This window comes from Hemitrygon akajei, chromosome 1, assembly GCF_048418815.1.
Source record: "Hemitrygon akajei chromosome 1, sHemAka1.3, whole genome shotgun sequence".
NCBI classification, from domain to species: Eukaryota; Metazoa; Chordata; class Chondrichthyes; order Myliobatiformes; family Dasyatidae; genus Hemitrygon; species Hemitrygon akajei.
Window position 1 is genome coordinate 139,417,630 of NC_133124.1, and position 14,643 is coordinate 139,432,272.

General features: G+C 42.0%; 1 protein-coding gene across 6 annotated transcripts in view; it reads left to right on the top strand.

Moving 5' to 3' along the window:
• The window catches only part of itprid1 (ITPR interacting domain containing 1), a 141,597-nt gene that overhangs the window by 26,719 nt on the left and 100,235 nt on the right, over positions 1-14,643 (top strand). For all 6 annotated transcript variants that reach the window (XM_073052475.1, XM_073052465.1, XM_073052507.1 and 3 more), the window contains 2 exons: positions 2,604-2,652; positions 8,230-8,273. In XM_073052475.1, coding sequence (XP_072908576.1) covers positions 2,604-2,652; positions 8,230-8,273 — 93 coding nt within the window. The remainder of the gene's footprint in view (positions 1-2,603; positions 2,653-8,229; positions 8,274-14,643) is intronic.

Consider the following 14,643-nt stretch of genomic DNA (forward strand, 5'->3'; position numbering starts at 1 on the left):
TGGATAGCAGTAGAAGGATCAGTCCAAGTCAGCATGGATTTATGAAGGGAAAATCATGCTTGACTAATCTTCTGGAGTTTTTTGAGGATGTAACTATGAAAATGGACAAGGGAGAGCCAGTGGATGTAGTGTACCTGGACTTCCAGAAAGCTTTTGATAAAGTCCCACATAGGAGATTAGTGGGCAAAATTAGGGCATATGGTATTGGGGGCAGAGTACTGACATGGATTGAAAATTGGCTGGCTGACAGGAAACAAAGAGTAGCGATTAACGGGTCCCTATCGGAATGGCAGGCTGTGACCAGTGGGGTACCGCAAGGTTCAGTGCTGGGACCACAGCTGTTTACAATATACATTAATGATTTAGATGAAGGGATTAAAAGTAACATTAGCAAATTTGCCGATGACACAAAGCTGGGTGGCAGTGTGAAATGTCAGGAGGATGTTATGAAAATGCAGGGTGACTTGGACAGGTTGGGTGAGTGGGCAAATGTATGGCAGATGCAGTTTAATGTGGATAAATGTGAGGTTATCCACTTTGGTGGCAAGAACAGGAAGGAAGATTACTATCTAAATGGAGTCAAGTTAGGATCACCTAGATCTCGTTGTACTTCCCCATCAGTCAATGAAAGCAAGCATGCAGGTACAGTAGGCAGTGAAGAAAGCTAATGGCATGCTGGCCTTTATAACAAGAGGAATTGAGTATAGGAGTAAAGAGGTCCTTCTGCAGCTGTACAGGGCCCTGGTGAGACCCCACCTGGAGTATTGTGTGCAGTTTTGGTCTCCAAATTTGAGGAAGGACATTCTTGCTATTGAGGGAGTGCAGCGTAGGTTCACAAGGTTAATTCCCGGAATGGCAGGACTGTCATTTGTTGAAAGGTTGGAGCGACTGGGCTTGTATACACTGAAATTTAGAAGGATGAGAGGGGATCTGATTGAAACATATAAGATTATTAAGGGATTGGACATGCTGGAGGCAAGAAGCATGTTCCTGCTGATGGGTGAGTCCAGAACTAGAGGCCACAGTTTAAGAATAAGGGGTAGGCCATTTAGAACAGAGATGCGGAAAAACTTTTTCACCCAGAGAGTGGTGGATATGTGGAATGCTCTGCCCCAGAAGGCAGTGGAGGCTAAGTCTCTGGATGCATTCAAGAGAGAGTTAGATAGAGCTCTTATAGATAGCGGGATCAAGGGATATGGGGAGAGGGCAGGAACGGGGTACTGATTGTGTATGATCAGCCATGATCACAGTGAATGGCGGTGCTGGCTAGAAGGGCCGAATGGCCTACTCCTGCACCTACTGTCTATTGTCTATTGTCATCACTGTGCATTGCATCTGTGTAACTATGTCTCCTACTGTGATAATTCAGCCATTATACATCACAGATTTGGACCACTTCACTAGAATGTAGCAAAATGAGGGGAGGGGTTTATAAAATGATGAGGGATGCAGATAAGTTAAATGCAAGCGGGCTTTTTCCACTGAAGCTGGGTGAGACCAGAACTAGAAGTCACAGATTAAAGGTGAAAGGTGAAATACTTAAGGGTAACTTTATCACACTTTTTTAAGGGTAGTGACAGTGAGGAATAAACTACCAAACAAAGTGGTGGATGCTGGTTCACTTTCAGCATTTAAGAAAAGTTGCGATAAGTAAGTGAATGTGAGGAGTATGGAGGGTTTTGGTCCAGGTGTGAGTGATGGGACTAGGCAGAACAACAGTTTGACACGGACTAGATGTGACAAATAGCCTGTTGCTGTGCTTTAGTGCTCTATGACTATGTGACTGAGATCCTGTAGTTAAGTCCTGGAGTATCTAGACAGATTTGGTTATAGCAAACACAAGAAAGTCTGCAGATGCTGGAAACCCAGAGCAACGCACACAAAATGCTGGAGGAACTCAACAGGTCAGCCAGCATCCATGGAAATGAATTGACAGTCGATGTTTCAGGCCAAGATCCTTCTTCGGGTCTGAGAAGGAAGGGAGAAGATGCCACAATAAAAAGATTGAGGGAGGGAAAGGAGGCAGGCTGGAAGATTTTTCTCGATAGCATTCCTTCCTCTCTAGGGTGACAGCAAGTTCACAATCTGCCTTGTGGCTTGACTGAACAGGCTTCAGCCCTGGCCTGAATGTGTGAAGCTTGCATGTTCTCCACCTGAAGATTCACAAGCTAATTGGTCTCTGCAAGTTGCCCCAAGTGTGAGGACAAGTTGATGGTAACCTGGGAGAACGAAGTAGGTGCTTGATGATCAGTGGACCATAGGACCAGTTTTTGTGTTGTGTGATTCTGTTGCTCCAGGTAAGATGTCATTATTTCACAAGCTTAATTTTTTTCCCCTTGGACAGTTTGTATTTCAATTTTATTCTAAAACTTCGTTGTTGTGTTTTAATAATGGCAGCTGCTACTTCACAGTCAAATACATGTGGCTGGAGCTCTCCTTGTCTCCCTTTGATCTGACTGCTAATAAATTAGGCTGGGGCAATGCTGGAGGAAGCTCTCAAATTATTATTCATGCAGTTAAACGTAGCCATAGAAAACTGGATGAGGTCAGTAGAATTGAATTGAATGGTATTTTTAATCTGTACCTATTCTATGCTCCCACAGGAGACTACAAGCAACAGAATATTCAAGATTGGCTCAACAGTAATTGCACGTGAGTAATCATTTCCTACCTCTAAAAATCTCTTGATACAAAAATACCAGTGAGAACCATCTTCTACTTGTTCTTTCCAAACCTTCCCATGATGACAATGGGGAAGCTGCTCCTGAGACCTCACAGAGTCACAGCTAGAGTCGAGGGTATAAGCAGTCATTGGGGTGGACCACGCTTTATGCGGCTGGCAGTTCCAAATGGATCCACACTGCTGTTTAATGTAGCTCTGCCTTCCTATGTAGAAGGAAATAATGGAACAGAACAGGTTCTGGCCCATCTCATATTTGCTCTGTCTCTGGGATTGGGTTAGATTAAATATAAGTGGTTTCTTTTATCTTTAGTTATCTTGCATTGAGCTAAATATGCTGCTCAATGGCTGCATTTTTATTTTCAGTTTTTCTTTCTGAATAATTAAAATACACTTCAACATTTGTTCAACAAGTCTAATCAGAAACTTTCAGAAATGGGTAAATGATCTTTGAGGAAAAGGCCTTTGTCAGCATGCATTATCAGCAATGATCAGGTTGTCTGCGGCATAGCATCAGGATCCAGTAGCTCAGGCCAATATCACTCATGCACCATTCTTCTTTGTGAGATGGACATAATAACAAGCCTTTGGTATAGCTGTAAAGGAGCAAAAGTTATGCTAGGGAAGGGTCTTGCACATTTTGTTTAAAGCTGTTTTCAGGGTTACAAAATTGAACATATGTGAATTGCTATTTGGTGCCCTCTACTTTATTTCCTTTGTATTGTACTGTAACGCTGCCACAAACAAATACATTTCACAATGTCAGTGACAATAAACCTGATTCTGATTCTATGCTCAATAACTGTACACAAAATATCTTTCTTACACTTCCCAACACAGCACCCATTTCATTATGCATCAAGTCTGTCCTATCAACAGTTCCTTTGTGACCTCTTTCTATGCAGAACTGTGCTATCTTTGATCTCTGACTTTAAGCATGAGACTGGAATTAGAAGGAATTGTGATTGGATGAGGAGCACACTGTGTATCGAGGACTCATCAGTATTAACATCAATGCAGGTGCACCTCAGGGATGCCTACTGCTCTACCATCTCTATACTCATGGCTGTATGGCTGGGCACAACATAAATTTGCCAGTGTCAGCACTGCTGCACCCAAAATCTCAGAAAGCAACGAGGAGGCATAAAGGAGTTAGATATATCAGCTGGTTGAGTGGTGTCACGACAACAATCTTGCACTCAGCGTCAGCAAGATCAAGGAATTGATTGTGGACTTCAGGAAGGAGAAGGTGGGAAAACACGCACCCATCCTCCTTGAGGAATCACTGGTGGGAAAAGTGAGCAGTGTCAAGTCACTGGTTGTCAGCATCTCAAAGGATCGACCCGAGGCCCAAAATATTAATGCAGTCATGAAGAAGGCATGCCACTCTCAGGATAGTTGGTATGTCAGCAAAGACTAGTAAAGTTCTACAGATGTATCATGGAGAGCATTCTGACTGGTTGCATCGCGGCCAGGGTGTGGATGCAGGGGGTTGTAGACTCTGCCACGATGGGCAGAACTCTCCCCACTATCAATGATAGCTTCAAAAGGTGGTGCCCAAGAGGTGCTGCATCCACCATTAGGGACTCTAACCATCTAAGACACGCCCTCTTCTCATTATTGCTATTGGGGAGGAGGTATGGGAGGTGAAGATCCACACTCAAGTGTTATAGGAAAAACTTCTTTCTTTTCATCATCATATTTCTGAATTGTCCGTGAACCCATGAATACCTCACTACCTCAGTATTCCTCTTGGTTTAAGATGGAGCTGATGAAACTCAGTGGTGACTTCCTGGCAGCAAACACAACCATTAACTACTTTATTGATCACACTTTTTCTTAAAAATGATCACTGCAATCAATAGCCTGCAACTTCCTTTTTGGATTTGAGCTTTGGAACCGCCTGTATCGCCTGGCATTTTTGTAGTGTGAACTGAAGCCTCGAAAGTGCAGGACAGTTGCAGTCTGGTGGGTATGGGCCAAATCAAGGTGGTGGGACCTGGGCCGAGAGCGGGAAATGAGCCAATGTTTGCCCATTGCTGGAGAAGACTTGGAGACAATTTGAAGCAGTCAAACCGAGACAAAGTAGAGTCGAGATGGCGGCGCCTGGTTTTGAGAGTGAGGGATGACCCACTGTTTGGCCGATTAAAGCACCAGGCCCAACTTGAAAGGTTAGGTACAGGCTGAATCAAGATGACAGGACCAGCCCCAAAGGCATATCAAAGTGGCAGGGCCCACATCTAAGAGTGAGGAATGATCGGAGGTTTAGCCAATTTAAGCACCTGGCCTTATTGAAAAGGTCTTGTTGTCAGGGTTGGAGATGAGGGACAGGCTGGTGCTCAGCTTGCTGCTCAGTGAGGTTTACTCATCTCTGCACTGAACTGAGGCTGTGGCCTGCAACTAATGGGCTCTTGGATCGGCTGTAATTATCTTTGTGGCTGTGAACTCACTTTCATGAACATCAGTTCTGAACGTTATTTGCTTACATTTTATTATTGGCATAATTTGTTCTTTGTTCTGCACTTTGGCTGTTTGACGGTATTCCTTTTTTTCCAAGGGTTCTACTGGTTTTCTTTGTTTTGTGGCTGCCTGTAAGGAGATGAATCTCAAGGTTGTATATAGCATAGATACTTTGATAATAAATGTACTTTGAACTTTTTGTTTCCTTTTTTATTTATTTGTAACTTATAGTAACTTTCAAAGTTCAAGTTCGAATTAAATTTATTATCAAAAACACGTACATGTCACCATATACTACCTTGAGATATATTTTCTTGCAGGCTTTCACAGCAGCACAAAGAAATTCAATATAATCAATGAAAAATTACATACAAACACTGACAAACTACCAATGTGCAAAAGAATATAAGCTGTGCAAATATAATATAAAGAATGTAAAAGGAAACTTAAGAAAGAGATTAGAAAAGCTAAAAGAAGTTACGAGTTTGGTTTGGCAAATAAGGTGGAAGTAAATCCGAAAGGCTTCTACAGTTATATTAAAAGCAAGAGGATAGTGAGGGATAAAATTGGTCCCTTAGAGAATCAGGGTGGTCAGCTATGTGTGGAGCCGAGGGAGATGGGAGAGATTTTGAACGATTTCTTCTCTTCGGTATTCACTAAGGAGAAGGATATTGAATGGTGTAAGGTGTGGGAAACAAGTAAGGAAGTTATGGAACCTATGACAATTAAAAAGGTGGAAGTACTGGCGCTTTTAAGAAATTTAAAAGTGGATAAATCTCTGGGTCCTGACAGGATATTCCCCAGGACCTTGAGGGAAGTTTGTGTAGAGATAACAGGAGCTCTGACGGAGATCTTTCAGATGTCATTAGAAACGGGGATTGTGCCGGAGGATTGGCGTATTGCTCATGTGGTTCCATTGTTTAAAAAGGGTTCGAGAAGTAAGCCTGGCAATTATAGACCTGTCAGTTTGACATCAGTGGTGGGTAAATTAATGGAAAGTATTCTTAGAGATAGTATTTATAATTATCTGGATAGACAGGATCTGATTAGGAGTAGCCAGCATGGATTTGTGCGTGGAAGGTCATGTTTGACAAACCTTATTGAATTTTTTGAAGTAGTTACGAGGAATGTTGATGAGGGTAAGGCAGTGGATGTAGTCTGTATGGACTTCAGCAAGGCCTTTGACAAAGTTCCACATGGAAGGTTAGTTAAGAAGGTTCAGTCGTTAGGTATTAATGCTGGAGTAATAAAATGGATTCAACAGTGGCTAGATGGGAGATGCCAGAGAGTAGTGGTGGATAATTGTTTATCGGGATGGAGGCCGGTGACTAGCAGGGTGCCTCAGGGATCTGTTTTTGGGCCCAATGTTGTTTGTAATATACATAAATGATCTGGATGATGCTGATGATACTAAGGTAGGAGGTGTTGTGGATAATGAGGTGGGTTTTCAAAGCTTGCAGGGAGATTTATGCCAGTTAGAAGAATGGGCTGAACGTTGGCAGATGGAGTTTAATGCTGAAGAGGACATGATTTGAGAGTTAGGGGGCAAAAGTTTAAGGGCAACACGAGGGGGTATTTCTTTACTCAGAGAGTGATAGCTGTGTGGAATGAGCTTCCTGTAGAAGTAGTAGAGGCCAGTTCAGTTGTGTCATTTAAGGTAAAATTGGATAGGTATATGGACAGGAAAGGAGTGGAGGGTTATGGGCTGAGTGCAGGTAGGTGGGACTAGGTGAGATTAAGAGTTCGGCACGGACTAGGAGGGCCGGAATGGCCTGTTTCCGTGCTGTGATTGTTATATGATTGTTATATATATAAATTAATAATAAACAAATAATGGCCATGAGTTGCAGGTCCTTGAAAGTGAGTCCATAGGTAATGGAATCAGTCTGGATATTGACGCTGGTTCATCAGTGTGATAGCTGAGGATTAATACCTGTTCCTGAACATGCTGGTATGGGTCCTGAGGCTCCTGTACCTCCTTCCCGATGGCAGCAGAGAGATTAGAGCTTGTCCTGGATGATGGGTGGGGGTGGGTATGTCCATGATTACAGATACAGCTTTCCTGTGGCAGTCATTCCTTGCTGATGTGCTCAATGATGTGGAGGGCTTCGCCTGCGATGGACTGGACTGCGTCCACCCCATTTGTAGGACTTTTTGTTCTTAGGCATTGCTGTTTCCGTACCAGGCTATTATACAATCAGTTAGGATACTCTCCTCTGTAATCTATATAAGTTTCAGATGACATGCCTGATCTACGCAAAGTAGAGGCACTGCCGTATCCTCACATTTATTGGTATTAAACGAGTAGAGCAGGATGCTAAGCACACAGCTTTGTAGTGCACATGCACTGATGGTGATTATGGAGGAAAGGCCAATCCATACTGACTGGGGTCTGCAAGTGAGGAAGTTGAGGATCCAGTTGCATAAGGAGATATCGAGGCCTAGGTCTTGGAGCTCGGTGAATAGTTTCAAGGAGATGATGACATTGAATGCCGAGCTGTAGTCAATGAAGAGCATCCTGATAAATGCATTTTCACTTCCCAGATTTCCAGAGCTGAGTCAAGAGGAATGAAATGGCATCTGCTGTTGACCTGTAGTGACTGTAAACATATTGGAGCAATCCAAATCCTGCACTGCATTGCTGTCACAAACAGCAAATTTCATGACATGATAATGTACCTGATTCTGATTTTAAGCTTATGATTTGATTTCTTCATTTTTCCAAGCTTCATTCTCTTACAGATATCTATATTGATGACCCCTACTTTATGTGGGAGTTTGCATTCCTAGAAAATGGCCTGTATCATGACTTTTTGTAAGGTGAAGCCATCTCATCTGTGTACGCGACGAGAAACTTGAGTCAAAAATAAAATTTATTTACGTTTTCGCACTTTTACCTTTTCTCACACAAATTCCATGAAAGTGAATTTTATTTGGGATCTTTTGAGTGGTGATTCTATAAGGGGTGAACTTCCATACACCAAATATCCATAACATGGAGTTTGCCTCAAATGTGGTTGTGGTTTTGGGTTTCCTGGTTAGGTGTGGGAGTATTTTGTAAATATCAAATGTGCTATTTTGTTTTACAGATCACTTGTATATGAAGACAGGCCTCTGAGCCCACAGGAAGCAGGTAATGACAATAAAACTTAGAATTACCATTGAGGGCATTTCATTGTTAGGCTGATTGTCAGCGCTATTGTTACTTAATTTTAATCACATTTGTAAAACACAGTTCTTCATACCAGCTTCCTTTATTGCAAGTCAAATTTGCCTTTCATAGCGGGACTAACATAAAACAGATATTCTCTTGAGATAAAATGTAAGTTTCCTATAGTATTGTATTTCAAATACCAGGAATGGCGAAAGCCAGAAAGTAGGGAAGTCCTCATTGTACTTGTGTACAGTATTGCTAAAATGATCTTTTCCTGTCTTGAGACAGTTATTGGCAAATTATTTGATCCTTGGAAAGAATGCTTCAGACCAAGTCTGCACAATGAGTAACAACCAGTAGCAGTAATTATGGACTCACTTGTTCAACTTTTGACTGGAGTTGGAACCAGTAAAGGCAATTGATAGAAATAAAACAGATCCACTACAAGATAAACACAATGCAAGCAACGGTGTTCATATAACAGCCCTACAGAAACATAGCTTAAAAAATCCATTTTGAACAGAAAAGAAAAACCTTTTCACTGCATGAAGAAGGCGCCTCAGTGGCATAGCTGTTAGTGCGATGGTTTTGCAGCTCGGGGCATTCCAGAGTTTGGAATTTGATTCCAGCACCACCTGCAAAGAGTTTGTACATTCTTCCCATGACTGCATGAGTTTCCAACAGGTGACCAGTTTCGTCCCACAGTCCAAAGAGGTACCGGTTTGTAGGTTCATTGGTTAATGTAAGTTGTCCTGTGATTAGGCTGGTATTAGTTGGATGGGTTGCTGGGCAGCATGGCTTGTTGAACCAGAAGGGCCTACTCTATGCTGTATCTCTAAAGAAAGTAAAATAAAATAAAAGCTACATAGCAGTGCTTCATTTATGAAGGGCTACTGACTTGTAATGGAATGCACTACTACTACATGCATTGGCTAAAAATGGGTTTTAGAAATAGATCATAAATTTGGAGTAACCAGAATCCCTGTCCATAGCTGCATTCCGCCCTTTTTCTCCCAATATCACAGTGGTCTATTGTGAGAGTTCAACTGATCACATGGGCACTTTTAGAAACTAGGTGAATTTTTCAGTTTCAAAACCAAGATTTGCATTCCACCCAGCAAATATAAAAACCTCTGAGCTTGACATTTGTAATATAGTGAATACAGAGACATTGTAAAACAGTTGCTCATAGGGTGAGCATGTTTTGTCAGCAAGATTCTGAAAAATATCTTGAGATAGCTAAGTGAAAGTTTAGTCAAAATAGATGTAATAGGTACCCTGAAGGATGAGAAAGGAAGAGAGTCAAAGCGATGCGGTAAGGATTCAGCAGCATTAGGTGAAACTATTAAAATCAGGGTTGTGTAGTTGGTCAGGATTGGAAGGAAAGGTTTCTGGGTGCTGTAAGGAATTATAAAGACTATGAAAGTATCTGGAAATGTTCCTCTGAAGCACTTTCAAATTTCCTCTGAAGAGTTATGCAACGGAAAATCTGAAAGCAGAACATCCCCTGCTCACTCACAGGAGAAAGGCCATGGACTTCCTTTCTTGTGAGGCCAAGATACTTAAACTGTAGATAAAAATATGAGCTGTAATTTTCTGACATGTTTTGATTACCTCAGGCTGAGAAACAATAGAGCCAGGGAAGATAACTAGGAGCACATTACAATGGTCAAGTCCAAAGGCAGCAAAAGTTAGAGCAACAATGAAAGTTAAAACCAGAGGTGAACTTCTGCAGGAGCTGGTGTTATGGAAGAAGAAAAGGGCAGAGCAGTACTGGCACTGATATATTGTTCTGAACTTTTAAAGTTCAGGATTGTGAAGAGTAGTGGTCTTTTGCAGATAATTGCCTGGAAAATGGATATAGTTGGCAGTTGCAGAGCAGAATTTTAAATAAAGCTGACGTTAGTCTTGCCACTATTTGAAGTAAGTTTCTGCTGGGTGATATTAGACAAGCAGATTGACTAATTAAAACTGTCAGGGAGTCAAAAGGGAGAGAGGGGTGTGGGTGAAATTGCTACGGGTGTTGTCCACATACCATATGTGAGGAAACTGACATTCTATTATGTGATTATATCAACAAATATTGGCCTATGGATGAGGAATCTTGGGGCAGGGATTGAGAACCTGAGGACAACAAGAGGTAATTCTCTAGCAACTGGATTGATTAGAATGGAATAAGATGAGTGAGGTCCCAAGCACCCTGCAGTCAATAGACATTGTAGTGTTGTCAAACATGTACGACGGTCTCAATGGATTTCATTTATGCCTTTGAATTGTTTTTGAATGGGATGAAACCTCAACTAGAGAAATTTGGATGGTTTTCCAGGGAAATTTTGAGGCTGCAGTATGTTCAAGGGCTTTGGAGAGGAATTGGAAGTGGTAAATGAAACAGTTGTTGCAAAGGTAGAAGGATCAGTGCTTAATTTTTCACGTGAAGGATCATTGTAGCAAATTGGAGACAGTGATGAGCAAGAGTTTCTGAAAGTATTAGCTGGTTCTGCATTCTTAAATCAAAAAAAGGAGCTAGCACTGAACATCTGAAATAAAAACTGATCCGGCAGTATCTGTGGTGAGTAATGGAAGTCATGTTTCGAAGTACAATGTTCAAAGCAAATTTAGTAACAAAATGCATTATGTCCCCAAGTACAACTATGAGGTTTGTTTTCTTGCAAGTATACACAGTAAATCCAAGAAATACAATAGAATCAATGAAAGACCACATCCAACAGAGCCAACAAGCAATCAATGTGCAAAATACAACAACCTGTGCCAATACAAAAAGAAAGAAAAAATAATAATGAATAAATAAGCAATAAATATTGACAACATGAGATGATGAGTCCTTAAAGGTGAGCCAACTGGTTGTGGGAACTGTTCAGTATTGGGTAAGTGAAGTTGTGTTACCCCCGTTGGTTCAAGAGCCTGACGGTTGAGGAGCAGTAACTGTTCCTAAACCTGGTGGTGTTGGTACTAAGGCTCCTGTACCTCCTTCCTGATGGTTAACGGGTAATAACTGGTCCTGAACCTGGTGGTGTTGGTACTAAGGCTCCTGTACCTCCTTCCTGATGGTTAACGGGTAATAACTGGTCCTGAACCTGGTGGTGTTGGTACTAAGGCTCCTGTAACTTCCTGATGGCAGCAGCAAGAAGAGGTCATGACCTGGGTGGTAAGAGTCCTTGATGATGGAAGCTGCTTTGCTGCAACAGCACTCCGTGTAGATGTGAATATATGTGGGGAGGGCTTTACCTGCAATGGAGAAGCCCATATCATATACTTCTTGTAGGATTTTCTGTTTAAGGTCATTTGGTGTTTCTAAACCAGGCCGTGGTACAATCAGTCAATATACACTCTATGACACAACTATAGAAGTTTGTCAAAGTTCTGGATATCATGTTGAATCTTCAAAAACTTTAAGGGATTAGAGATTATGCCATGCTTTCTTCATAATTGCACTTGTGTCCTGGGCATGATAACACTGAGGAATTTGCTGACCCTCTCCATCTCTTATCTGCTGATGAGGACTGTCTCATGGACCTTCGGTTTCCTCCTCCTGAAGTCAATAATCAGCTCCTTGGTCTTGCTGACATTGAGTGAGAGGTTGTTGCTGTGCACTACTCAGCCAGGTTTTCAGTTTTCCTCCTGTATGCTGATTTGTCACCAACTTTGATTTGGCCAACAACAGTGGTGTTGTCAGCAAACTTAAATATGGCATTGAAGCTGTGTTTAGCATCACAGTCATAAGTTTAGAGCAAGTAGCTTAGCATATAGCTTTGTGGTGCATCTGTGCTGATGGAAATTGTGGAGGAGATGTTGTTGCCAATTCGAACTGTCTGGGTTCTGCAAGTAAGGAGATTGAGGATCTAATTGAACAAGAAGGTATTGAGGCCAAGTTCTGAAGCTTACTGATTAGTTTTGTGGGAATGATAGCATTGAATGCCAAACTGTAGTTGATAAAGAGATCCTGAGGTATGCATCTTTGCTGTCCAGATGTTCCAGGGTTGAATGAAGAACAATGAGATGGCATCTGCTCTGGTCCTGTTGTGCCCGTGGACAAATTGGAGTGGATTCAAGAGGCTTCTTAGACAGGAATTGATATGTTTCATCACCAACCTCTCAAAGCACTTCATCACTGTGGATCAGTGTACTGAAGCAAGTTGTCGCGTTCTTCTTTACCACCAGTATAATTGAAGCCTGCTTGAAGCAGGTGGGTACCTCAGACTGCCAAAGCAAGAGGTTAAGGATATCGGTGAACACTCCAGCCAGTTGATCAGCACAGATCTTTAGTACTCAGCCAGATACCCCATCTGGGTCAGTGTCCCAGCACGCACTCTGCTGCGGGGTCTGCGCGCCCTCGTGGGTGAGCTTCCAAACAGGTTCAGCAATCACACTCATGAGTATTCACATTCCAGCCAGTTACTGTTTCATTGTGGTGGTACTTAACTCTCTTGCTCACTTTCCAGTCTTGCTGAGACTTGACCAAAATCAGAGCAACCTCTACATGCCATACTTACCATCGTTCTGCTTCCAGGAAAGAAGACTACTGTTTAGCTTGACGCTGCTCAGGCGCAATATTCATTTAGCATTAAGCTACTACGGCTGAGCCACTGTGTCAGCTTTAGCTTGACAGTTCTAGATAATGGCCCTGTTGGCCTATCTGTATTATGTTATTTTCTGCACAGTTGCCATTAAAGTCAGCGAACCGTTGATCTGGTTCAGTGTCCTCCCTCTCTTTCTCTCTGCTCTTTGGCCATAACCAAACATCCTGTTAAACTGTAGGCCCACCCTCTTGAAGGATGCTCCCACATTGGCCTTGGAGACTAAAATCACAAGGTAATTGGTGGCTGTAGTTGCATACAGTATCTTCATGGACTCCCACAGGAGTGTTAAACTGTATGATCTTCATAATTCTGGCCTCATTAGCATGTGGCATGGGTAACAATCCTAGCTACATATAGTATCTGTGCCTAGGACTTTTGCACAATACTGTATTATGTTCAATGTTAAATCTAGAAGGCTGAAGCATACTAAGTCAGAAGATGAGACCTTGTTGCTCAAGGATAGTTGGGTCTTGTTGGAACCCAAAGAAAAGATGATCAGAATGAGAGCCGGATATGGAAATAAAGAAGTGAGTAGAAGTGCAAAGTAAACACATTTCAGAGCTTTGATAATCAGTGATAGAGAGAGGAAACTACATTTGAGGAAAAGTAGGAAGTTTTGGGTGAAAAATATCTTCATCTCAACAGCTATGATGGAACAAAGATACTAAGAGAATAAGGACCACAGCCCACTGCAAGATATAGTCAAGATAATACAGTAGTACATGGATTTATGATAAATATATATTGCCAATGTATCCTGAGATTGTGATTTGAATCCTAGAGAAGTACAGCACAGAAACAGGCCCTTCAGCCCATTAGCCCATGCCAAACCAGAAATCTGCCCAGTCCCATTGATCTGCACCCAGACCCTAGCACTCCATACACCAGCCCTCCACACCCCTCCCATCCATGTACCTATCCAAATTACTCGTCAAAGTTGAAATCAACCCTGCATCCATCTCTTGCACTGGAAGCTAGATCCACACTCTCACCATCCTGTGAGTAATTAAGTGCTTCCTCATGTTTCCCTAAAACATTTCACCTTTCACTCTTAACCCATGACCTCCAGTTGTAGTTTCACCCAACCTCAGTGGAAAATGTCTGCTTGCACTTACCTTATCTATATCCATCATAAAATTGTATACCTCTATCAAAACATCCCTGAATCTTCAATGTTTTATGGACTAAAGTCCTACCCATATAACTCAGGTCCTCAATTCCTGGCAGCATCCTCATAAACTTTCTCTGTACCCTCTTGATCCTATTTACATCTTTCTTATAGGTAGGCGACCAAAACTGCACACAATGCTCCAAATTAGGTCTCAGCAAAGTCTTGAAACATCAGCATAGCACCCCATCTCTGGTGCTCAGTTCACTGATTTATGAAGGCTAATGCACCAAATGCTTTCCTTATCACCCTATCTACCTGTGATACCACTTTCCATAAGTTATGGATCTGTATTCCCAAATCCTTCTGTTCTACTGCACTCCTCAGTGCTCTACTGCTCACAGTATAAGACCTACCACTATCCAGGAACATTCTAGGAACATTCCACTATCCAGCCTGGCATTCCAACTGTTTTATATATGCAATAAAAAGGAAAGAATGAATAAAAAATGAAAGAAATGTCAACCTACGGCCTATGCCTCCTCGCCAAAGCCTCAATTCCCCACTCTAACATTGGCCCACTCACACAATGGCCACTCCACTTAAACCTGAACACTAGGAAAAAAGGTTGAATAGGTTTGAA